The sequence below is a fragment of the Geospiza fortis genome, unplaced genomic scaffold (assembly GCF_000277835.1).
Source record: "Geospiza fortis unplaced genomic scaffold, GeoFor_1.0 scaffold600, whole genome shotgun sequence".
Lineage (NCBI taxonomy): Eukaryota > Metazoa > Chordata > Aves > Passeriformes > Thraupidae > Geospiza > Geospiza fortis.
This window is the reverse complement of record NW_005054562.1, coordinates 108,391-134,509: the sequence shown is the minus strand read 5'-3', so window position 1 is coordinate 134,509 and position 26,119 is coordinate 108,391. Positions and strand designations below refer to the sequence as shown.

Sequence of the window (26,119 nt, the reverse complement as noted above, 5' to 3'; positions counted from 1 at the left end):
GGATGTTTTTCCAGGCTCATTCCCATTTTCCAAGCCAGATCTGCCGTGGGTGTGGATCTGTGCAGACCAGGGAGAGCACACAAACAGTAAATTCTGGGAAGAAACAGGGCCAGTGCCAAGCTAATGTGGCTTCTGGGCTCCCGAAGAGGAGCTGAATGGGGGGTGGTTCCCACACATCAGCTGCTAAAAATCCCAAGGATGTGCTTCAGCAGATCCCCTCATACCAGCAGCCCTCAGTGGGCTGTTTCTGTGGTTGGTCCCATCCAGAAAAAAAAAAAAAGTGGGAGCCGCAGGTGGGAATAATTCTCAGAGTTCATCCCAAAGATGGTTTTGGCTCCAGAGCAGGATGTGAGAGAGGGGATGTCTCAGAAGCAGTCAGCCAGTTGGGTTCCTTTCAGGGCAGGTTAGGGGGTAAGGAAACACCCAAGCTCAGGATTAACTTCAGGACATAAAAGAGTCCCATCCTGCATCAGGGAGGGAACCAAAAAACCAGAAAATGGCCTCTGACCAAAAACCAAAGAGTGGCCTCTGTCCTGGTCTCACCAGCTCCCAGTCAGAGAAAATAAGTGACTTATCCTTTTCATTGCTTTAGGACAGCAGATAAGCAGGCACAGCCCCCACAGCCCTACTTCTTGCCTTCTACTGCACAACCCTGCCACCTTTTTTGTTTTGGAGCAAAAAGGCCAGGAGGGAAAAGAGCAATTTGTCAAAAACACCCCAAAAAAATCAAAACAAAAAGAAGGAGATGGAGACTGGGAGAGCAGTACTGGTTTCTCTTCCCTGGGTGCCAGAGAGACACCCTGAATCTGGCAAGACTTTGACCAACACAGTTCCACCCTCTCCAGCAGCACCAGCAAATCTGAGTTGTCCATTTCCCCCCGTTCCCCGCATCTGGAGTGGTACAGATGAGAGAGTTTTAATTCCTGCCTGTCTTTCATTTCTCTTCCCAAACTGGGTATGGTTGGTTGGCTTCCTTTTTCTTTTTGGCTTCTCTTTCCCTTTCCTTTCGACGTTTGTGTTCATGAGCGAAGTGTTTTGTTTTGTTTCAGTCTTTTGGTTTTAATTGCAGTCAGATGGCAGTGCCCCTTTACGGCATGACGCTCAAATGTTCCAAGTGTGGAGTAGTTTCTTCTGCTGAAGTTTCGGCCACAGCCACCAGTAACGCCATGTTAGTTCCTCTAAAGTCAACTTCTTTTCTTTCTTTCTTTCTTTCCACTTTCTTTTTTTTTCCCTTGTTTTTTTTTTTTCCTTTTCATTTTGATTTTTGCTTTTCAGTTCCTTTTTTTATTTCCCTCTTCCATTTCCCTGCACTCACCAGCCTGTGTTTGTTTTCTGTCCCCATGTCCCTGCCCACCTCCCTGACATCCCCCAGCTCTCCCCAACCTCATTCTGTGGGCCATGAGTAGGGCAGGGCTCCTGCAACACCCCTGGAGCTGATGGGCTGGATCCTGAAAAGCGCTTTTTTGACATGCCTAGATTTAAGATTTAAGCATGTGACCAGCCCATGGAAGACAAAGGGACTCTGTATTTGTTGCAAGTTGTGTTTAATTTGTTTAATGCTCCGTTCTTGGAGTTCCGGAGTTAAAGCTGTGATTCCCAGTAATTCTGGTGGTAGACAGGGACTCCAAAATCCAGCTTTGTCAACCACTTGAGCACCTGCTTGAGTGTTTTCCTCCAGAGGCTGCAGAGCACTGAGTGTGGTTTAAGTGAGCTGGCGAATCACTTCTAAGTGGGTTTTTTCTCCTCTTGTGAAATGCTGAAGTTAAGTTTAATACCTTGTAGGCCTGCAGGTCTGATTTGATAAGTGTTGACTGCCTCTTTTGGACCCCTGAAAACACTTGGAATTAATTCTTAAAATCTTAAAGTGTTTCATAGCTCTGAGTTACAAAAGTCAAATGCTGTTAAATCTCTTCTTAGATGATGCTGGAGTTAGCTTAAAAAAAAGAAAAGAAAAAAATAATTCCAGAGCTTTGTTCTGCTGGAGAAATTGCTATTTATGTGGTTGGCTTTTTTCACAAAGGTTAAGGTTGGAGGAAGAGTCATGAGGGAAGGTTTGTCTTTCTTCCTTGCCTTTTGGAAATGTTGTTACCTGTATCACATCCAAGTGATGCTACACTTTGCTTTTGATGTCTAAATTAGTACATGCAAAATGTGAGAGGCAAACAATCTCAGATCATTTGCAGTTTGAAAATTCCTACTTTTAATTAATCTAAACTAAAAGAGGCAGCCGATTGCCAGATCTCAAAATGTACAAAGATAAAGAAAATCAACTCAAGAGCACGTGGAAGGTGTCCCTGCTCGTGGCAGGGGGTTGGAATGAGATGTTCTTTAAGGCCTCTTCTAACCCAAACCGTTTTATGGTTCTGTGGTTTTCTCAGTGAAACGAAGAACTGAACAAAATTTGATTTATTTTTCACTGCTAAGGTTGTTTACTCACCTTTTGCAGCAGTGCCCAGCTGAGATGGTGAGATGGAATCAGTCCAGACATGTGTACCACAAGTCTGGAATGAGCAGCTCGCTGCTTTTTGGATTCCTGTAACTGCAGGGCAATGTTAAGCCAGCAGTAGATTTACTATTAATAAATTAGACTCTTAAATAGGAGAGCCTTTCTGTTCATAGTAAATTAATTTTAAAAGTTGAACAGTCTCAAGTCCCTCTCCAATAGTGTCTGACATTGGTCTGCTATAAATCACAAATTCTGATTCATCTCCAAACCAGAAGAAAAAAGGGATATGAAAGCCAGATCTCCTATTCATCCTGCTTCTCTAATTTAAGTGGATTGACAGAAATTGGAGGGCTCTTGTAAGAGGATTTTTTTCTGTTTTGTTTCCCAGCAGATTGGGTACCTCAGATGACAGTGTTCAGTATCAATTTTGTTATTTGTCCTCAAGTGTCCCATGCTCTTATCCTTGCAAAGGGAACACTGAGGAATACACGAACAAGTTCACTCATTTCCCCTTGTGATCCACTTCATCCTGCAGCTGAACTGTTCCTGGGTTTCCTCCTCCAAATTTCTTGTAAATGAGGTTGCCAAAAAGGCAAAAATTATTATTCTTCATGCCACTGCCACCCTTCTGCTGGGCCCTCTTCTCCCAGACCTTGCAGCAGCTTTGCCATTCAATTTGGGAGTCTTTAAATGTGGATTAAATGCCATGAGGATTCCTGGCTCCTCCCTGACCTGGAAGGAGCCATAATTTTTTTAGTGCAGAGCACATCAAGGGTGTTCCTGCCTTGTTCCTGCTGGGGTTGCTTATGCTCACCCCAGCTTCCCTCCCATAGATTCCTGAGGTTTATTTCTGGGATAGCATGGAGTGAGAAATAGGTTCTTTTTACTGTTTTTCTTGTATTTTGGAAATCTTTGTGGTGAGATCTGTGGTTGGAGAAGGGGATGTGTAAAGGAAGGAAAACAGAGGGAACTGATGGGAGAGAAAAGTGACAGAAGTGGAATAATCACATTAATTGTGTGATTTCTTGACCTGGGGAATGAAAAATGGAAATCTTTGGATGCCTGTGACCTGTTAGGGGTTAGCTGGACTTGACAGGTGTGGGTTAAATAAATCCCTCCCTTTAGGCTGTGATGAAGAAGATCTTGGGCTGGTTTTGCCATTGGAAGACCTCTGTTCCCACATTTCCTCCCATTTATTGCTGCTTGTAGGGCACCCTCAGCCAGTGAAATGTTGCCTTGTAATTAATTTGTCTTTGCTACCTGTGAAAATTACTTTATCTGAGATGGAAAATGTGTCTCAGGGCCTTGGCTTTTCTTGGTGGTGGCTGTGAATGAGGGAATCCACTGCAGATAGCAGGGAGTGCTGAGGGAGGGATGTATGGATGTATGGATGTATGGATGGATGGATGGATGGATGGACAGATGGAAGTTGATGTCCCATCCCTGAGTGTGTCCTGGGCCAGGTTGGACAGAGCTCTGAGCAGCCTGTTCTAGTGGAAGGTGTCCCTGCCCATGGCAAGGGGTTGAAACTAAATGATCTTTAAGGTCCCTTCCAACCCAAACCATTCCATGATTTTATGCATCCTTGCCAAGCAGCTCATTGGAAATCTGGACTCTCAAGCTCTGACCAGTGGGAAAGACTGGCCCAAGACTAAAACCCTGGCATGGTGTATTTTTTTCAGGCACCCCACCCAAGAGCCAATGTCAGGGGTTCCTCATGACCCTTATCATCATCATTCCTCTTAAATCCTTAGGAATTCATGTGTCAGATCTCCCATCTAAGGGTTTTGCCCTTTTTCTTGGCTCAGTATCCTTTTAGGGAGTCTTGGATGTCAAATTTTCTGCCTGTATTGTAATTCCAGGATTAATGTGAGCCAGTGCTTCCATGCATGGCTGGTCTAGGAAGGAGACTGTTCCTCAGGAGAGTGTTGTCCTCATGGCTCAAGGAATTTGAAATCTTATCCTTACCTGGGGATAATACTTGGATCCTGCAAGTCCTTATTGGGCTCTCAGAGAACACCTTCCTTAATTACAGGATAATAATGAAGCAGTCTGGTCACAGCTGCCTCATCACCTGCCTGTTTCATGTATCATAAAATCATCACAGAATGGTTTGGGTTGGGAGGGACCCTGAAGTTCATCTCATTCCAGACCCCCCCACTATGAACAATTTCCACCAGACCAGGCTGCTTAGGGCAGTTTAGAGGCATTTGGTTTCCTGTTCCCCTAATTTTATTATTTTTATTGCAGCTACTGGGAGTGGAATCATCTTTTAGGGGAGAATAGAAATCACAGCAGGTGTTTCTTTTTTTGCCTGTGCATGGGAAGAGCAAGCAGAGTTTCCCCTCTTTTTTAGTTACAGGTTTCCTATCTTGGTTATATGAACATTGAGTTATAGGGGTTTGCTCTGAAAGTGCCCCTAACATTGGGACAACACTCTTGCTTTCGGGAGAAACAGTTTTTAAGTGTTTAAAAAGTGTTTAAAGCCAGGTTGGATGGAGTTGTGAGCAGCCTGGTCTAGTGGAAAATGTCCCTGCTCATGGCAGTGGGGTGGAGTTAGATGATTTTTAAGATCCCTTCCAGCCCAAACCATGCCATGATTCTGTAATTCTGTGAATACAAGTCAGAGGAGCAGAGAAGCATGAGAGGATAAATAAAGCACATCCCTGTACTGTGATTTTCCTGCAGCAGAACTGCTGGTGTGTAAGGAGCCATCCGCTATTTGTTGAGTCCAGCAACCAATTCCCTTTTAAGAGCTCACCTCCAGGAGCTGCTTTTGAATTATAAAGTGATTTTTTTCCTTCTGCAGCTTCTTTAAGTTGCTGCTGCTCTTTCAGGGTTGAGTAATGAAAATAATTGATCACTTTGCCCTTTCTAATGGCCCTTTACATCTTTATTGGCATGTCCTGTGTGTCCCCCTGCACTTGCCTTTTCTCAGGGTGCAGGACTCTTCATCTTTCTTCATGTAGATCTTTATCTCCAAAGCCATTCTTTTTGCTCTTTCCATTGCTTTCCTCTAAGTGCAATCCATTTATTCTGCTTCTTTTGCAAAGACAAAGACTCTTCATGCTTCCAGCTACAAAAAGGACAAAGCCACAGATATATTGTGTCATTTTGGCTGAATCCTTGCTGCCAGGGCAGGGTCTGGTGTGTGCTTCCTTAAGGCTGAGTGTTTCCCATGGTAGATCCTATGTTCTAGAGCATATTAGGAATGGCTGAGGGAGCTGGGATGGTTTATCCTGGAGAAAAGGAGGATTGGGAGGACCTTATCAATCCTCGAAGGGAGGTTGGAGCCAGGTTGGGGTTGGTCTCTTCTCCTATCAAGAGACAGAATGAAAGGAAATGGCCTCAGGTTGCACCAGGAGAGGCTCAGGTTGGATATTGGGGAAAATTTCTTCCCTGAAAGGATAATCAAGCATTGGCACAGGCTGTCCAGGAGATGCTGGAGTCCCCATCCTGGAAGGATTTAAAAGCCGTGTAAATGTGGCACTTAGGGACATGGTTTAGCGCTGGGTTTTGCAGTGCTGGGAAAAGTTTGGACATGATCTTGGAGGTCTTTTCCAACCTCAGATGGGATGCTGCTGTCACTTGTCCTGAGGGCTATCATAAATGGGATAAATAAGAGGTTCTGCCAACTAATTCCTTTGTCCCAAGCAATAAAAGTAATGGATTTATTGATCATGGCTAATCCGTGAAAAGCCATTAGGTGGTCACAATGTCTTTGTATAACAGTTGATCATTTAATATCACATCTCGTGATAAGCACCCTAATGTGATATTTCTTAAATCCTATAAATAATTCTGGGATCTTTTAAGGATTCACTGTGCCTTCTGAAAAAAGGGACAGGTGGGAAGGTGGTTGAAGTATGAGTCCTGCTATGAATTCAGCTCACAGCAAGTAGAATTAAGGGCAGTCTCACAGAAAACCCACTTGTCTTCCTGTGAGTTTTCACCTGAAGTTTCAGCCTGTACCAGATTTCTTTAATGGAGCTTTTAATTTGGAGTTTAATATTTCAAAAATCTAAGCACAGCCCTGCAAGTGAAATTAGAGTGAGATCCATTTCCTGTGACCTGTTGCCACCTGCTGCCTGAGAATAAAGATGATGCATTTAAGTAGCAAGCAGAATTTCCATCAATTTTGTAAGGGATGAGTGCTGCTGAGAGGGCACCTGGAAGGTGAATCACAAAGAGAGCAGAACTCTGAGCTGATGTAAGTCAGCACAACTTGGGAAAATCCTGATCTGATCCATCTGAATATGTGGTCATCAGCTGAGCTGGAAGGGCAGATGTTGTTTTCAACATTTGGTTGGAAGGGCAGAGCAAATTGACTCAAAGAATTCATTCTTAAAGCAGGTTTTGAAACCAGTGGGTTCAAATCTGACCATTTGCTGAAGAGAAACATAATTTACATGTAATTTACCTTCTCAGCAGCATCCCTTGTAACCCCAGATCCACATCTAAGTCTTGGGTCCAGATCCAGATCGTTGTCATTATGAGCCTGCAGTTCTTTTCAGGAATGGAAAACCCACCCAGATTCCATTATTTGGTTCAGACCTGGCTCAGATCCATTGCCAGGTTGCACATTGGTGGCAGTAACATCCACAGAATGAGTGTACCAGGAGTGTTCTGGAGCTCCAGATAATTCCAGGAAGCAGAGTTGTCCCTTACAGACCTTTCCCAGCAACTTTTATTGAATTTGATGGTTTCCCCTAGCTGCTGGAATTATTTTATCTATTCAGCCATGTTGTGTTGGCTGACACTTTCATGGAAGACACATCTAGAAAGATTCCTTTTCAACCAAATCTTATCTTTCCATTCAGCATTTCTGCCTCTCTGATTTTTTTCTTTCATGCATTTGCTGCCTAGCCAGATTTATGAAGGCACTACCACAAATGAAAGCAAAGAGAGATTTAAGTGTAATGAGGCAGATTTTGGAGAATTGGAATAAGTTATTTCTCTTTAGGATTGTTTGGTTGCAGGCTGGTTTTTTTTTGTGTATTTTTAAATAATACTTTGAAATTATAGTTTGTCTTGGGCATTAAAGAGCAGCATTTGCCATCCAAGATAAAATTACAAGGTATTGGATTATGTCATGGCCTTTACCTTACAAAGAGGTCTCATAATGCTTGTTCTAATTAAAAAGAAAAATAATTCCATTTCCCTGCTCCTTTAGGTCAATTAAATTCCTTAATAATACCATGAAGGAACAGATCCGAGTGTGGACAAGCTGTAGGAATTTTTGCAAACAGGGCCTAATTCTGACTATAAAAATAAACTGTCGCTTTAGTGTGTGGTCATTGCAGAACTGATGTTAACAATCCTTCAAAAACCCTTAATGAAGCCAGGGTGTTCTATCCTGATGTCCAAACCTCTATCCAAGCTCCAGTTTGTTCAGGTAAAACTCACTGAGGTCTGTGAGCTAACCAGCAAGAAAACATTAAACCTTTGATCATAGATCAGGAAATGGTGAGCAAGTCCCATGTAAGTACTGCTGAACGTGTTTCATGGTATCTGTCCTGTAATTTCTTGTCTTGCCTGTATTTGTTTGTATTTGGAGGTTTTCTTGTAGCTCCTCTTGTTATTCGAGGCCTTCCCTGGTTTGTTAGGTAAAAACCCACAGAGAAATTCTCCTCATATTCTTGGTGCCAAATAGGTGGGATGAGTGACAGCTTAAAATCTCCCTAGTCAGCTGTTAAAATTGTTTGGGATCTTTTTTTTGGTTGGAGAGATGGATGGCTAAAGAGTCCTTGGGAAAAGAGCTGCTTTCCCATTTGCAGGGCCATCATTCACAGCTAAAGTGGAGTTTCCTGGGGCAGCATCACAGAAAACTTTTGTCCAGTTTTCTGTCTTGTGAATGGAGATGTGGCTTGAATCTCAAGTTAATGTCCACGCAGGAATAAACTTACAAGAATGATCAAACATGGAACAAAAAAGTTGGGTTTTTTTTCCCAAAGCATCATCTGGGGAGATCTCACAAGAAAGCTGAAAATTTTCTGACCACAGGGAAATGAAAGGTTTTAGGTCAGGTCAGGTTTTAGTCCCCAGTGTCATGAGGACCATTATCTGTAGATTAAAAGGAGAAATGCAAAATGTTTCAGTCTGCACATCAGCTCTCTGCCTGTCCGTTTTGAGTCACTCGGAAGCGTGACACGTCCCAGTGTTGGTGTCTTCCATGTGCTGTGGAAGTCCCAGTGTCTGTGACCTGAGTACCTACAGCCATCGTGACAGACCAGTCTCTGCTGCAACTGTTCCCCTCCCCCTTGGCAACCTGCAGTGATTGTATTTTGTCTCCTTCCCTTGGGAAAAGCAGTGGTGGTGGATTAGGGGCAGAGCGGGAAGGGCGTGGAAGGGGGAGGGAGGGATCCGCATCCTTCCTCCCCACCTCCAGTTTTATGCATGACTGCACCGTTGGGAAGTTGTCCCCTCTGTTTGGGTGGCATGAGTGGGCAGAGCCTCCTCCTGCTTCCCTGGGAGAGGGGCTCAGGAAAGGTCTCCCTCATGGAGATGCTGTCTGGAGAAACCCTCTGCATCCCGGTGGGATCAGGAGGCTGAATTTGAACCCCACCTGGGAGTGGGTGAGGTGGAGCTGAGCTGTCTTTCCCTCTCCCTTGACAGGGCATCCCTCTGGAGCTCCTGCGTGGTGCTGCCCCTGCTGGCTCTCACCTGGATGTCCGCAGTCTTGGCCATCACCGACCGGCGCTCGGCGCTTTTCCAGATCCTTTTCGCCGTCTTCGACTCCTTGGAGGGATTTGTCATCGTCATGGTCCACTGCATCCTCAGGCGGGAGGTGAGAGGGAGGAGTCATTATCTGTTACATAATTAACATTATTTCCCATAAAAACCACCTGGAAAAGTGCCCAACCAGCCTGGTCACTTCTCTAACCCTACAAATTTCGCTTTGGGGGAGATCGTGACCACAAGAATGACCGTGACATTTTCGGTCAGAGGGAAGGAGGGGTGAATCAGGTGGAGTTTGGTGAGATGGGATAGCATGTCAGGCTTTGCTTGTTTACCAGCAGAATTCTCATTTCCAGAATGTTCACACCCCACCTCCAAAAAATGCCACATTAAAGAAGTGATTTGTGCGATTTCAGGAGAGGCGAGATGCACTGAGATTTGCAGGATGAAATCTGTGCTGGCATTAACACCCTGATATTCCAGCTAGGAAGTGCAGCCAGCAATAATCAGGCAAGGAAATTGAGGAAATTCTCTTCAGCCTCCCTGTGGAGATTTAAAATGGTGAATTATATCAGGGAAGAAAAGAACGAATCTTTTATGTTTCTTTTATTCTTTTCATCCTACGGAGTGGAGAGACTATTAATAACAGAGACAGGAAGGGGCTTTTTTTTCAACATTAATTTTATCTTCTTACAGTTCCTTTAAATTCAGTAAAACAGATTAATTTCTTATGTCAGGCCAATGAAATCAATGGAATTACACCAGTGGCTTGGCTGAGACTCCTTCCACTAATTGCATTATGAATATGAGTCTGCATTTAACTCCCATTGCAGCCACCAGGATTTTTTTTCCAATTATTTCAGTGAGTTTGGGATCAGATTTATATTACAGGATCCTGATCAGACTTTGTAGACACCAATACAATGATTAATGCAGCAGCATCCATTTGAAACATATTGCAAGCTGCAAAATAAAGGACAATTTTATTCCTGACTGTATAAATCAAGCAAATGGAAGTGACCTAGGCAGTGACCCAGGGTTGCTGGAAAAACTCAGAGTTGCTCTTCAGTGTGTGAAATATATAACACATAAACTGTGTGAAAGAAATGCCTGGATGCTGCTAAAGCAGGGTCCATGTCCTTTTGATCTAACAAGGGCTGTTTTTATTTTGGATTTCAGCAGAATTTAAGGTGGTTTGGTCAGTCTGACTCTGACCTTTGCCAATCTGTTCCTGCAGGTCCAGGATGCTGTGAAGTGCCGGGTTGTGGATCGTCAGGAGGAAGGGAATGGAGACTCAGGGGGGTCGTTTCAGAACGGACACGCTCAGCTCATGGTAGGGAAATCTCCCACTTCCCCTTTACAAGGGGGTTTCTGGAGATTTTTAACTCATAACTGATAATCAAAGGGCTCTGTCCATCCCAGGTCCTGAATTCACCAGTCTTATTTCCTTTAAACTTTTGCTTGAGCAAACACAGCCCTTAAAATGGACTTTTTCACACAAATCTGGGGCGTTGCATTGCAATTTTAAGGTTCTCAAGCTCGCACACCAGGTTTTGCAGACATCTTGGTGAGATCCTTTCTTTCCCAGAAAAATAAAGAACCAAAATACACCTCCCATGTCTTCCAGACCTTTTAATCCCCACCAAGTTGCCTTGTTCTGGCTGGAGCTAGGAAGTTGTAGTTTAATACTGTTTTAATTACAGTCTGTTGGGTTACTACCATAAAAAATGCTGTCTCAGAGGGATTTTTTTCTCTCAAAAGCACACTTTGCTTCACTGGGAATAGTTTAAGCTCTGTAAATTGTGGTCCTGTTGTGTAAGTCCTTTGCAAACAGTAAAGGAATAGGCTGTGGGGCTTCGTCCTGCATCTGCTCCACTGTTATGATGTAGTTGATGCAAGAAACATTTAATTTCTGAGGTTAAGATAAAGATATCAGGAGAATCAGAGGATTTGAGCAACTTCCAAGAGCTCCTGGTTAATATTAGAGCGACAGCACAACCCAGTGATGTTTTTTGCCAGTCACTCCTGTGCTGAGCAGTTTCTGCCTGGGTACGAGGCCTCATTTCAAACAGCACAATCTTGGAGTCAAGACATCAGAAGAGCTTTAATTCCACCACACCTTGTGGTGTTTGCTAAAAACAGGTGCCTCATTTCTCATTTAAATGCAAAGTCTCCTTATTTTCAGACAGGTTCTCGCTCTGCCTAATTGTGGGTAATTAGAGGGCCCCTTGCATGCCTGGTGCTTTGGCTTGTTCAGTAATAGACACCACAATCAAACCCAGTCTCTTCCATAAGTTAACACCCAGAGCTTTCTTATTCTCCCTCTGTAAATCACGTGCCCTCCAATTATTTATATAACCCCCTCCAGATTCTCAGCAACCTGAAAAAAAGGTGGATCCTGTGCTTGTCAGTCTGATGTCGCCATCCCAAGTTCCAGGGCTTTGCATTTCTGTACAACTCCACATTTCCATTCATTATCAGCCACTTTGGGAAATTCTGTGTCAGCCACGAGTTTTTTAGCAGTGTTGCATTTCCTCCTGCGCTGCTGACGGGTGTGTGGAGGAGCAGGGAGCTTACAATCGCTTTCCTCACATTCCAGCACAAAAAGCTGTGGAATCTGGCTGTAAGTGATGACTCCTCACTGGTATTTTTAGAGGGGTACAATGTTATTTTGTTGTAAAATCACCGAAGGAATCAAAAGCTTTTGCAGGATGACATTTTTGCTGTTACCTTTTCTGTTTATCTCCAAATCTGCCCAGCTAGTGAAAAGGAGCTTAGCTGAGTAGAACTGTTTTTTCCCCACAAAATCTTGTTGACTGGTATTAAATATAAACCTGTCTTTCATTTATTTATCAGCAGAACTAGTGCAGGCTCTTGAACTGGTTTTTTTTTCTGGAACTCCTATCATGAAAATGAGATTATATTTTTCTGTGTCATCCCATTTGCCCATTCAAATGTTAGTTCAGTCGTATTTCTCTTCTGTTCTTTTCAGATTTGTTTGATATCCCAAAGAATTTACTGGGAAATTAATATCAGGAGGGCTGAGATAGTTAAAAAACTCCTGTTTCTCAACCTGCTATATTTAAGTGTTTATCCCAGGGGGATGGGGATTTTTCCCACATTCTTCTCAGTATTCAAATGGATTTAATTTTGTCACATTAATACAATTATGTTAAATGTCTTTCTGAAATGATACCAGAAATAATCAGTGAACTCTTCCACCTTTTGCCAGTCTGCAGCTTCCCCATTACTCCATGAAAGCTCACGGCCTGCTGTGACTCAGTTTATCCAGTTCTTTGAAATGTTATCTGCTCAAAGCTTCAGGAAAAGGACTAACTCCTCCTGGGAGAAGGAAGGAGTTCCCTTTGGCTGCGCAGACCGCTTGAAAAAGTTATTCAGCCTTTGTGCCTGTGGGAGCCATTGATTTTATGTGTTAAGAGTTTCAGAAGCAGAGGACTTGTTCCCACTTCTTGTGGCTTGGTGACAGATCACAAAAAAGCCCAGTGGGCGTTGAGCAATCCCAGCAGGATCCCCAGATCTCTTTAATAAAGGGTGGGGAATCCACTTAAATTTATGTGTGGAGTGATACATCCAAAACACTTTGGGCCAGGAACCTGTTCCCTGTTTTTTTTAGTGGTGTGCATAAATGTGTTCCAGCAAAATATTTTAATCTGCAGCCCAGGAATAAGAATGGATAAGCAGATGAACAGTTGAAAAGCAGCATTCCAGCTTTATCAGTGATAAAATTCAAAAGCCAGCAGGTGGAAAAACATGGTGTGTTTTCCATGTTTGAAAATCCAAGCCAAACTTCTCCCCTCCACTCTCCTGGCAAAGGCTGTGCCCACCTCACTAACAAAGTGACAGTTTTGCATTTTCCAAGTTTTTCTGTCCTTCACCACCCCCTTTTGACCATATGCTCTGTGTTTTCTGTCTTTCAGACCGATTTTGAGAAGGACGTGGACATGGCTTGTAGATCAGGTGAGCACATCACAGGTGAGAATCAGCAAGTGACCTGGTTTGGGGATTGAACTAGGCCATTTTTTTTTTCTTCCCTTTCTGTTTCCTTTGTGTGTGTCCTGGTGCCTTGCATGTCCTCACGTGGGTTGCCCTTCGTTCAACCCCAAAAGAAAGCAACACCCTGAATTCTCCCTTTGCTTTTCCTGTTTTCCTGTAGCTCTTTTGGCCTTTTAACTGAGATCAAGCCTTGCCTCTGAGGAGTTGTTTTTTGCCATGTAACAGTGGCAGAGAAGAGCATCAAGGAAGGAGAGATGGGATCCATCTCTTCCTACTGTGATCCTTCTTTTGTGCCAGCAACCCCTGCTGGGGTCATGCCAACCTCAGGCAGCTCTGTGCTCGTGAAGGGTGTCTGTAGAAAGTCTGGAATGTGGAGAGCCTTCCCACCACTCCACCTGGCTCCAGGCTCTTCTGTGCACCTGGAAGTGGTTGGATCTCTCCTCCTCTGCCTGCTCCCTTGTGCTGTGTGTTCATCACACAGGTTCTTCTGGGTCCTGAGGATGTGCATGAGTTGACAGCCCCTTTTCCCAATAATCCCAGGGGTGTCTGTGCTGCCTGGATTCTCCCTGGCTGCCTGTTCCTCTCTGCAGGTTTCATCCTCTCCTGGTCCTGGCATGCCTGACCTTTTGGCTGAGGTTATTTTTCTTACCCTTTGTAGATACTGAGGCTTTCATTTGCCCTCCCAGACTTCTCCCCTCTGCCAAGCAAGAGAAATACCAGCTTGCTTGGGAATTGCATAATTCATATCTTCCAAACCAGGATCTTCCCAAGCCAGGGACAGCACAGTCTGTGTTGTTACCACTATGGCAAAGCTTCTCTCTCTGTCTTTTTATTAATCTTTCTTTCTTGCCTTCCTTTTTTCCTTTTTTCTTGTCTTCTTTCCTTCTCTCTTTCCTCCTTTCCCTGCCCTGCCTTTTTTCTTTCTCCCCTCCTCTCTCTCTTTCCATAAACATCTACCTGTCCTTTTCATTTATCCTTCTCTTTATCTCATCTATCATTTATTTATCTGCTTCTAATGTATTTATCTATAATTCATCTCTTTCGTTCTGTCTCACAATCACTTATTTATCTCTGTCCTCAGCTGTCTGTCTTGCTGTACCTGTTATTTATGTATTTCTATCTGTCAACATTTGTCCCTGTCACTGTGTTTCTGTGCATTGTCTATCACTGTCACTATCATTTATCTGTCTAATATCTATCTATATCTTATTTATCTTTTCCTGTCCATCTCTCTGCCTCACTCCCTCTCCCTGTGCTTATCACAGTCACAGTATATTTATCTCACTTACCCTGTGATATCTTATTTCACGGTCTCTTTTGTCCATTTATCTCTTTTCAGGGTCTCTCAATTTTTTTTTTCTTTCTGTTTTTCTGTCTCACACTCTCTAATTTAATTTCTAGCGGTCAGCCTCTTCTCATTTGTCTCCCTCCTTCTCTTTTGACACCAAATATCTCAGTCCCAAGAAATCACGGATGAAAAACGTGTGTGTGGGGCCGTGTCTGAGTTGAGGGGATGTTCAGGGAACATTCACCAGGCAGAGTCAGCTGTAAACCCCAGCAGACCCCAGATTCCTCCTCCAGAGGAGCCTTTCTGGATCTGCCACCACACCTCTTCATCCCAAATTGAGTTTCCCAGAGGAAGGAAAGGAGCTGATTTGTTTCACATGATTTAATGGCAGGAGCCCCTGGATCAGCAGCTTGCCAACAGCCTGAGCTTCCCCTCCTTTGCCAGCATCTAACTCTGGAATTTGTATTTGTCTGCCTGGAGATTCTCCTCCTCTCATAAAGTGCCATTAGATTGTGCCAAGATAAATAGTTAATAATAAACCTCATTTCAGAGACCTTTTGGAGTGGTGCATCATCCCATGCACTCTGCTTATTGAATAATAAAATCCAGGAACCTGTCCAACGGTTTCTGGCCATCATTTCTCCTGGAGGTACCATCTCCCTTCTTGTGATGGATTGGAGACGTGGCTGAGACCACTCGGAACCCCCTCACATTGATCCCCTGGTTAGATTTGCTCCAGGGCTTGGTGTTGAAGGCTCATTCCACTCCTTGCGTGGAGATTGCCAAGTGGAAACCTCTCCAAACGTATTTTCTGCAGCTGATGTGAGCATGGAGAACAGCCTGGATCAATAAACCTTGCTGGGACTCCCAAGGGAAGGGTTTGACTTGCTCTGATTTATCCCAGCAATGCCAAGGTGTTCGTGGCTGCCAGAGTTTTCAGCTTTAAAAGCTCTTTACAAGCTCTTTTTATTCTCCTTGGTGCCCTGCTGATCCTGCCTTGCATGCTCTGTAGTCTTGAGGGGGGAGTTTGATCTTCCCTCACTCCCACTCAGAGCTGGTAGGAAAATCAGCGTGTCCTCAGTGCCATGGGATGCCCATCCCACCTCTGAATAATGCCAGCTCACCCCAAAAATGCTTCTCCCTGGTCCTAAAAAAGATCTATTTACCTATTTTTATTTCCTCCTTGCGGTGGGTGAAAGGGGAGCACACATTTCTTTCTCTTTTGCTGTGCTGACGTCCTGGGTAAGTAGCCCACAACACTTTGTCCCTGCCCCACAGTCTGATTTCCATGGTTTTCCGATTTTCCACCCAGCAGAGACATCAAGATTGACATCATTATTTTCCCAAGATCTTTGTTGCAGCCTGAAATCAACTGAGCAATAGATTATTATGCCTGGAAAAGGGGCAAATTATTTTTTTCTGGGCAGTGTTGTGTGGGAATGAGTGTCCAAATGTCCTTTATGACGTGTTCACTTCCTCCTCAGTTTGAAATTTTCCTTGATTTTTAAGGAATATTCCCATCACCACTTGCTTTCCTGAAGGGGAATTGAAAATTGCTAAATAATGAGCTCTCACAAAGACTTACCATGATTGCTGGAATGTAAGATTTTATGGAGAACAGTTTAAAATTCATAACAAAATATGCTGTGTTTCAAAATACCTATTTATTAACACTGGAACTGTTAAGAGAAAAGAGCAACCTAAAGTATTTTAGTGAGTTAATACAAAAAATTAAATTTGAAGGGGGCTGGAACTTGATGATCTTTTATGTTCTCTTCCAGCCCAGGCCATTTGATTATTTTGTAGTTGTATGAATCATTGATAATGTTGTATTTCAGCTATTTCCTGAATCAAAATAATCTTTTTACACGAAAGTAACCTTTTATTTTAAAGAATTCTACTCCACAGGCTAATAATGTATAGATTTCATATATACATGCATATACTAGATGTACTAAACATCTAAAAATCTCCTTTGTTTTCAGGGTATTGTTATCAATATGTTGGCCTAGATGGGAGTTTTGGCCGTGGTTGTGTTGGAAAACTCACATCACAGAGAACTCTCCCAAAATAACAAAGATTTTTCCTCCCTAGCTTTAATTTTGCTTTCGGTATCCTGGATTTTAAAAATACAAATAACATTAAACACAGTTGTGCCTCTCTGGGAGAGGTGCTGGTGTGGAGTGACTGTGGGAGGTGTCTTGATGTGTCAACAAAACCCCAGGTGAGGTGCTGAGGACACTTCTCTGTCTCCCCAGTGCTGAACAAAGACATCACCACATGCAGAACCTCAACCATCACGGGGACCCTGAAGCGCCCGTCGCTGCCCGATGAGGAGAAACTGAAACTCAACCACCAGAAAGGCTCATCCAACTTCAACAGTCTTCCAGCCAACGTCTCCAAGATGCACCTTCAGGGCTCCCCACACTACCTGGGGGCCATCAACCTGAACGAGTTCAGCAACCACTCCCTAACCCTGAAGAAGGACAAGAACCAGCCGCCGAAATCCATCTACATCTGCGACGGGGACATCTTCAAGAAGTTGGACTCGGAGCTCTCGCGGGCGCAGGAGCAGACCCTGGACACCAGCTACGTGATCCTGCCCACCAACACGTCCACCTTGAGGGCCAAACCCAAGGATGAGAGCAAATACAGCATCAACATCGACCAGATGCCTCAGACACGGCTCATCCACCTCAGCATGGCCACCGACCCCGGCTTCGTGGTCAAGAGTCCCCCGCGGGAGCCGGTGACCATGGCGTGCAGTGAGGCGCAGGGTTCCTCCATGATCCAGCAGCAGCAGCAGCTGGCTCCACAGAACATCTCCAACGAGTCACAGATTCCCAACAGCCTGTGTGACACAGGTGACTCAGGGAACTCAGGTGTGGTGTCCAAGAGCGAGACCGTCTCCACCCTCTCCATGAGCTCCTTGGAGGTGAGCATGGAAATGGCCACGGGTGGTGGCCAGCCCAGGGTGGTGTTCTGCCCTCAATCCCACCACTTCAGGGGGTTGGAAAGGAGAACTTTAGGGAAAACGTAGCCCAGAATGCAATGCCAGTGTCATATTACCCTGAGGGACCACTGGCATGTGGTGATATTTTGGAATGTGATGTCACAGCTTCCAGAGCACATTCCATTGCTGGATCAACTGTTTTTAGCCCTACAGGTGCTGCAAAGTCAAAAAAAAGTTAATTTATCAAAGACTGTTCGTTTTAATGCCAGGCACATGGCCTGCCTTATCTTTTCCCCTTTCTATCCTCTGCCCTATTTCTCGTTTTAATGGTTTCAATCATGATACAGATGAGAACACCCCAGTGATCCAGGCTGGACAGGGTTTGGAGCAGCCTGGTATAGTGGAAAGTGTTCATGCCCATGGCAGGATGTTGGAACTAGTTGATTTTATGATCCCTTCCAACATAAATGATTCAATAACCCAAAATATTTGGTACTTCCCATCATGAAGAGCCAGAAAAACATGTGAAAGGTGTAGAAAAAGGGAAAGGAGAAGGACTTTTCCTGTTTTATCCTCTTACTAACCTTTACCCATCTCTTTCTCTCCTGAATACCCAGAGGCGGAAATCCCGGTATGCAGAGTTAGATTTTGAGGTGAGTGCATCCCTTTCTGAATGTTGGTCCCAAATTTTTTGAGCCACCCTCTCCAATTATCTCACCCTTGCCAGAGCACAGGAAATCCGTGTTCAGCCTGCTCATACATGGAAAGGGAAATCCTTATAGAAATTGCCCTTCCTCTCCTTCTGGGCAGCAGAAGGTAGAAGTGAAATGCAGACTGGTCGAATTAAAAAGAGAATGAGATTGTGGAACAGTTTCTAATGAAATTACCTAAATTCTGCATGTTTGGTTGAGCTCTGAACACATCTACAGGGGTGACAAAATGAGGAAAGGCTGGGCATGGGGACAGGTATCAGTTAAATAAGGGCAGCAAACCTTCCTTAGGGCATTGACAGTCAAGCTCAAATTCTGCAGCATAAAATTTTGCAAGTTTAAGGGGTTTTTTTTAGGTCAAAAATTAGTATTTTCCACTTTCTCCCACCATCTCACCTTGAAAATAAAGGCAGTGCTGCAGTGGGTCCTCAGTAAATGCTGAAGGTATTTTAGGTACCTGCAAGGAGACAGAGCTAGGGTTAAATGATGTAACTCTGGTGGGAGGACATGCTCCTGATGAACAGGGTTTGCTGACCTGTGGCCCTTTGTGTTTGCTCCAGAAAATCATGCACACAAGGAAACGTCACCAAGACATGTTCCAGGACCTGAACAGAAAACTCCAGCACGCAGAGAAGGAGAAGGAGTCTCCAACAACGGACAGCAAGGTTAGTCAGACACTTCCAGAAGCCCTCTGGTGCCAGCTGGAACGTGGGAAAATTCAGGAAATTGGTTTTTGGCCATGCATGTTGCAAAAACCACACATGCACCACACAGCAGCCCAGGAGGAGGATGTCTGTCCCCATGTCTGTCCATGGTGTTGTTTTCCCTTTGTCTGTCCTTGGCATCTCTTTGTGCCCTATTCATCCACTCCTAGTTAGGAGCTGGAAATTGGGATGACCATGAGGAAATCTGGGTGGAAAGTGGAGAGGGCAGAAAGAGGGGAAGCCTCTCCCCTCCCTTGTGAGGCTGAGGCAGAGGCCAAGGTGGCAGTGATGGGATATTTAGCATGGCCACAGCAGTGGGATTTAAGGTGTGATGTTGGGAGCACATTTTGGGGAATGGAGGCTATTAAATGTAGATTATTTGTGACAGCTGATCACCTGTGATATGAGCATGTGGGAATGAGCCGGTCCAGAGAGGGCCATAAAGGTTCTCCAAGGGCTGGATCATCTTTCCTATAAGGAAAGGCTGAGAAAATTTGGATTGTTCAGCCTGGAGAAGACTCCTAGATGAGCTTATTGTGGCCTTTCAGTCCCTACAGGAGCTGGAGAGGCACTTTGACAAGGTCAGGTAGTGACAAGAATGTGACAACCAACAAGGCGCAAGGGCTTTAACCTGAAAGAGAGTTGGGTCAGATGGAATATTGGGAAGAAATTCTTTCCTCTGGGGGTTCTGAGGCCCTGGCACAGGTTGCCCAGAGAAGCTGTGGCTGCCTCATCCCTGGAAGTGTCCAAGGCCAGGTTGGATGGGGTTTGGAGCAACCTGGGATAGTGAAAGATGTCCCTGCTCGTGGCAGGGGGATGGAATGAGATGATTTTTATAGTCTTGTCTAACCCAAACCATTCTGTGGTCCTGTGATATCCAGGAGCAAAGTTCCAGGGAAAAGGCAGCTTCTTTCAAGGAGACAGACTTAGGGAAGGACCTTTCAGCCTTTCTTAGGGGCAGAGATCTGGGACTGGAAAAAATTATCAGCAGCCTTTTTAATAATTGGTGTTGTAAATAATAATATAAGGAAGAGCAGGCAGATGGCACCTTCCAGCCAGCTGGGCAAGGACTGAAGGGCTGCAAGGAATTCTTACATCTCCAGCTGAAGAGAAAAACAAACAGCAGAGCCAGGCTGATAGTAAGAAATTAAATTTCCTGCACTCAGGAGAGAGGCAAGGTGAGCTAATTATGACAATTCTTGGTGATTTGTAATCAAAGCCCCTCATGACAAGAAAGACATTGAGGGGCTGGGGAGAGAAGGGCAACAAAGATGGAGAAGGGTCTGGAGCATGAGTCTGGTGAGGAGCGCTTGAGGGAGCTGAGGGGACAGCCTGGAGAAAAGGAGGTTCAGGGGGGACCTTCTAGTCTCTAGAACTCCCTGACAGGAGGTTGGAGCCAGGTGGGAGTCAGTCTTCTCTCCCAGGTAAAAAGTGATAGAACAAGATGAACCAGCTCCAGTTGCACCAGGGGGAGTTCAGGTTGGATATTTGGAAAAATTTCTGCAGTGAAAGGGAGGCCGAGCATTGGTGGTGGCTGCCCCAGAGAAGAGGTGGAATCACCATCCCTGGAAGTGTTCAGAAACTGTGTAGATGGGGACACGGTTTAGTGGGGGCCTTGGCAGTGCTGGCTTGACAGCTGGATCAGTGATCCTGGAGGTCTTTTCCATCCTCAGGAATTCCATGATCCTAAGACAGATCCAGGATGCAGCACCCCCCTGCAGTGTGGCAGATGCGGCACTGGTGGGGTTTATTTTGATGGGACTCCCTTGGAGGCAAGAGCAGAGCTCAGAGGGTAATGGAACAAGAAGTTTGAGGGTTTTTTGGAGAGAAGCAGAGCGCTACAGAGCCTTTGGTCTGTGTTTGATATAAAGGTCTCTTCGAGCTAGGTCTATAAGCTCTTGGAGATTTATATCACACCCGAGATAGCTCAGTCACTTCAGATGGCATAAAATCAGCAGGATGGCTTCTGTGGCAGTGTTGGAAACAGAAAAGTTTTAATAAAAGGCAAAATAACAAAGCTCTTTACAGAGAAAAACTGAGCCAGGGCAAGAGGTTCTTATTCTTGGTAAAACACCTCACAAAAGCAATTAGTTTCTTTGTTCTGTTCTTTTTCTAGTAAATTGCTTAGGTGGGACTTTTTGGCTTCTGTCCAATTGGCTATCCTTAAGTTTGAGGTGAAGTCCTCAAGGTCCTATGAGATGTCTTTTCACCTAACTGAGGAGAGAAATGTCTGGTCTTTTTTCCTTTTTTAGGAGACAAAGGATAATTTTGTCACAGTGTCAACAGGGGGTACATTCTTACATGTGTTCTGACCCCACATTGCTGTGCTGAAGTCCAGAGATGTTACCCCAGCAAATCCTATTTATATTGCATGTGGCAAGGTGTCATTATGGGCTCTCCAGTGTAACAGAGTGAGAGGCAGACCGGGATTCTTTGGTCTGTACGTTCAGACCAAAGAATCCTGCCTGGCCCAGAATCCCAGTGTGTCTCACTCAGTGTCACCTCTCTGGGTTGTTTTTTTTGCAGTTATTTTAGTATGACGCAGCTGAAAAGCCAAAAAATGCTTAAATGAGGTGTAAAAGCTAATCTGTGGTCTATTTGCAGGAGGGGTTTATAGATTGGGAAGGTTTTAGTATTTCAGAGATGCATCTGTGTAGAATTAAACTTGCCGCTGTCAGCATCAAAGAGCTTTGAGCTGCTAAAGGAGTTTCTGAAGGTGGCTTTTGCATATTGACTGAATCTTTTTCAAGTTGGGAATTTTCTCTTGGATGTAACAGGAGAGGGAGAGCTTGTGAAGAGCAGGATTGGCAAGCCAGGAGTGGGTATTGGCTTAAAAAATATCCAAAGCAATACAGAGTCAAATAAACAGGTTTTTTTCCAGCCTTTTTTCTACCATTTGCTGCTGAGAACCCCACTGGAACTCAGGCCCCATCTTCAGCTCGGCCTCAGAAGGCAAAGAGCAGATAACAAGGATTAAAGGAACAACAAAAGGATGTTTTCCCTTTCATGTGTGTTTAGGTTATAAAATGATGGAGTGCTTCTCCTGGTGGCAGTGATAAAACAAACTTTAGTATAAGTCTGGCTTTCATTTGCACTGCAGAGCATCCTGGACCTATCCCAACCCCTTCCATGACACTGTCTTGGTTTGAAAGACAGTTGTCTGCTAAGGAAGGCAGGAGCCTCCCTTGAAATGGAAAATGTAAACCCCCTCCCTCCAAATTATTATCATTTTGAAATTAAGCGGCTCTCAGGCAAAGATATGGGAGTAGGAATAACAGTTCTCTATTAGGAAAATTAAAAATACAAATGCAATAGTACAAAAAGAGAAAACAAACCACTGACAGAGTCAGAATATGCCCTGACACCCTGTGGGTCAGGCTGGTGGCACAGTCCCATTCCATGGTGGCTCAGCCCTCCTGCAGTGCCAGCTGTGGTTCTGTTGGAGCAGGGATCCTGGAGAAGGGTGGAGTTTTCCTCTGAAGGTCCAGGGGTGGTTTAAATGGGTCTGGTCTTCCTCTGGGAATCCAGTGGGAAAAGGCTGCTGTGGTGTTCCAAACCTCAGCTTCTATCCAGGTAGGAATGTTTGGCTCCTCCCCCTGGGTGGAGCATCTCCCAATGGGATGATGGAATTTTATCAGCCCCGCAGTGACACTCACTGGCCCATGAGCAGCAGACATCTCCTGGAGGGAGGATTGGTTGTGGAAGAGATAAAGAAAACCGCCCAATTAACAGAAGATAACTGCCCCACCTCTAACAGATGGGAAATAGAATACATGCCTCCAGCTAAATCTTTCAACCTAAAACAGACAAGAATCCAAACATTCCTTAACCAGCAGAAAGCTCTGTGCTTTGTGGGCATGAGCAAGGTCATGACAGGATCCTGGAGTACCCCTGAACCCTTTCTCATCCCAAAGCAGAAGGGATATTTCCTGGGTCTGCTCCATCTGCCTGCATTGCTGTTCTCTCTGATTTCCCTTTTAAATAAACAACCACAAAGTCAAGCTCCCAAGTCTCTCTCCAAGCCTGGCATTTTCCCAACCTCTCCTGGCAGCACGTCCCATTGTCCTCAGTCCTTTCCAGGATACAATGCTTGTCCTGATCTTGCTGTTCCTCTCTCCTCCCTCAGCTCCAAGGTCAGAAAAGTGCTGATGAAACTGGAATTAAATGTCTGCACAGGACAGGCATCATGTGGATTCCTAGGAATGGTGCTGGCCATTTTTAGGGATCACTTTTTTAGGGATTTTATTGTAAATTGCCATCCACACAATACTCCAGTGCACTTACCGTGTCACACTAAACACAAGTTCCTTTCACATGAAATCCTAAATTGTCAGATTTTAAGGAAACACCAAGAGAAGAATGGGATGAAGGAACAGATTTTCAGTCTCTTTAGGAAAAAGGGTGGACAATTCAGCCATCACGTTTTATTTATTGTTGAGAATTTCTCCAGCTTCAAGGGTAAAATATGATTTTTAGAACCTCTTTTTTTTTGAGGGGTTTTCAGCCATGACACAAAGGTTTATACAAGCATATATGTTCCTCCTTTTTAGGTATCCTGACAGATAGAAACTTGGGGTAAATGTTAGTGCTATGTACACATGATAAAGAAAAATGTCCTTTGCTCACACTCCCAGAGAAGTAACTGGCAGAGCTGGAAACATAATCAGGGACTCACAGAATCATTAAGATGGAAAAATACCTCTAAAATCATCAAGTCCAACCACTAAATTGTGTCCCAAAGTGCCACAACTAAAAATTCCTCCCAGAATGTGACTCCACCACTTCCCTGGGCAGCTGTTCCAATATTCAGTATCCCACCTCTCTTCACCCTTTCAGTGGAGAAATTTTTCCTAATATCCAGCCTAAACCTCCCCTGGCACAACTTGAGAACATTTCCTCTTGTCCAATCCCTTAGGAAGAGAGACTGAGTTGTAGGGAATTTTAAATGGAGACAGATTTGGGGATGAATTCTGCTTTTCCATCAACCTCTGGTTGAGGAGTCCTAATCCACATCCCGCTGGGATTGGGGTGTCCCCACTGCCATCAGCTTCCTAATGAATGGGGCTGGTATGTCAGAGAATTGTGGGAAGCAGGATAATTCCTGGAATGCCAGTCAGGTCTGAATCTTGCTCATATTCCAGGCATTCCCAGGGATGTGGCACTGGCCACAGTTATTGTTTCACTGCAGTTATTTTGCTGGAAACAAAGCCACATTCCTAATGGTGAACCAAGGTGAGCCTCAGAGTACAGTAATAAAGAATTGCCCTCCCTTGTGGAATAAACATGGATTTTTCCATGTTTTCTTTTCCAGTTTATTTCATAGAATTTATTCCACATGACACAGAGTATCTTTTGTCTGTACCTCAACTCTAAAATGCTCCCACTGGAAGCGCCCTCAACTATTCCTGATTAAAATCGCATTTTCCAGAAGGATAAATGTTCAAAGCACACAGGATTACACATCCAGATGGTGTTCAAGCCTTGGCCACCTCACCCCTGCAGCAGAAAAATGTGGGCACACTCAAAATGGCTTTGAGTGTGACCACATGTGCTCCTTCTAAAAAGGAAGAACACATGTGCTTGTAGAAACCTTTGTGTTATGGCTGAAAACCCCTCAAAAAGGGGTTCTAAAAATCATATTTTACCCTTGAAGCTGGAGAAATTCTCAACAATAAATAAAATATGATGGTTGAATTTTCCACCCTTTTTGCTAAAGAGATTGAAAATCTGTTCCTTCATCCCATTCTTCTCTTGGTGTTTCCTTAAAATCTGATGATTTAGGAGCTGAAGGAAAGACATTTAGGTGAGATACTGGGGAAAAGTTCATCCCTGTGAGGCCCTGGCACAGGTTACCCAGAGGAACTTTGGATGTTTCATCCCTGGAATTGTCCAAGGACAGGTTGGGCAGGGTTTGGAGCAACCTGGGATAGTGGAAGGTGTCCCTGCCCATGGCAGGGGGTGGAAGGAGGGAATATTTAAGATCTCTTCCAACCCAAACCATTCAGGGATTCTGTGATTTGTGGCTGTATGGACTGATCAGGGATGTAGACATTATTTCCCAAAGTTTATTTTTCCATACTAGGGAATTAAGATTGGAGCAGGAGGACATCCAGCAAGATCTGATGGCAGCCAAATTGAAAAGTCAGTTTTTTAATGCACTGATAGATCTCTGTATGACCTTACCATGACATCCTGGCAGGTCCCTTCCCACTCTGGATATTCTGTGGTCAATTTTTTCTCCCTTGCAGTCTTCAACTTCAGGTGAAGCAAGGAAGGTGGAGGTGATTTTTTTTCCTAACTCAGAAGGAATTGTTGCGGTTGTAGGCAGGAATTTTTTGCTCATTTTTGCTGGAATTTGGGACAGATTTTCTCTGACCACCTGAAGAGATGGAAAAATCTAAAAATAGCACCTCAGGAACAGCTGGTTTGCTGTGCTCACCCTCCTCCCAAACCTGTGGAGGTTTCACACTGCTGCCCTTCCATTTAATCCCAGCCCAAACTGGAAGCTGGTGCAGCCCCTCAGAGGAAAACTGAATGAGCTCTGTGTGTGTGGAATATTTATCCCCCTGACAGCTTATTTGCAACCAGGAAGCATCAAAGGAACCAAAGACTTGGAGACAAGCACAGCAGGATTTGCATCAAAATACCCAGCCACCCCCACCAGACATCCTGATGGAAATTTAAAGCTTTCTTGGTGTCTGGGATGCCCCAAACCCTCATTTTTAAGGCTGCAACAAGCAGTGAGTGGCTTCCACTTGGATTATAAATCTCACTTTCTATAAGGGAGATTTTGGATGTATATTGGAATGTTAGCTTGGGACTGACTCAGACAGCAGAGTTCTTCCTTCCTAATCACTCCCATCACTTTGACTCCTTCTTTACCTCCCCAATTGCTACCAAAAAAAAGAAAAAACCCCATTGTTGGAAAACCGTGCTGCAAGTTTGTTTCTCCCTTTCAAAGCCTGACCTTTGCCTGGCAGACTGCAGGCTCCACCACTCAATTTCTTCCCCTTTTCCCTCCTAAATACACAGAGCTACCCAGCTTTGAATTCTTGTAGCTGAGAGTTCTTCACATTAAAGCAGGGTAGTGGTTATTTTCAAGCTGCTTTGTACTACACAGGAAATATTTTTCCTTTGCAGATCTGTGTTCTCAGGTTTAACATCTCCAACGCTGCTGCTCCCTGGGAGTTAATTGCTAAAGAAATCCCTGAGATTGGGCTGGACATCGAGAGGGGTCTGTGGTTTTGTAGGCTTTTAAAAAAGCCAAGGTTTTGCTTCTCCTGTGCTTTGATAGCACTGGAAGTGGTGCTGCTGCTTCCCCCTCAG

General features: G+C 44.4%; 1 protein-coding gene across 1 annotated transcript in view; it reads left to right on the top strand.

Annotated features, from left to right (window-relative positions):
• LOC115948853 (adhesion G protein-coupled receptor B1-like) overlaps positions 1–26,119 on the top strand; it is a 74,891-nt gene that overhangs the window by 39,632 nt on the left and 9,140 nt on the right. Inside the window, exons 8-14 of the mRNA XM_031064159.1 lie at positions 1,070–1,168; positions 9,062–9,233; positions 10,362–10,457; positions 13,063–13,117; positions 16,685–17,361; positions 17,997–18,032; positions 18,650–18,754. Of these exons, the coding sequence (XP_030920019.1) occupies positions 1,070–1,168; positions 9,062–9,233; positions 10,362–10,457; positions 13,063–13,117; positions 16,685–17,361; positions 17,997–18,032; positions 18,650–18,754 (1,240 nt within the window). The remainder of the gene's footprint in view (positions 1–1,069; positions 1,169–9,061; positions 9,234–10,361; positions 10,458–13,062; positions 13,118–16,684; positions 17,362–17,996; positions 18,033–18,649; positions 18,755–26,119) is intronic.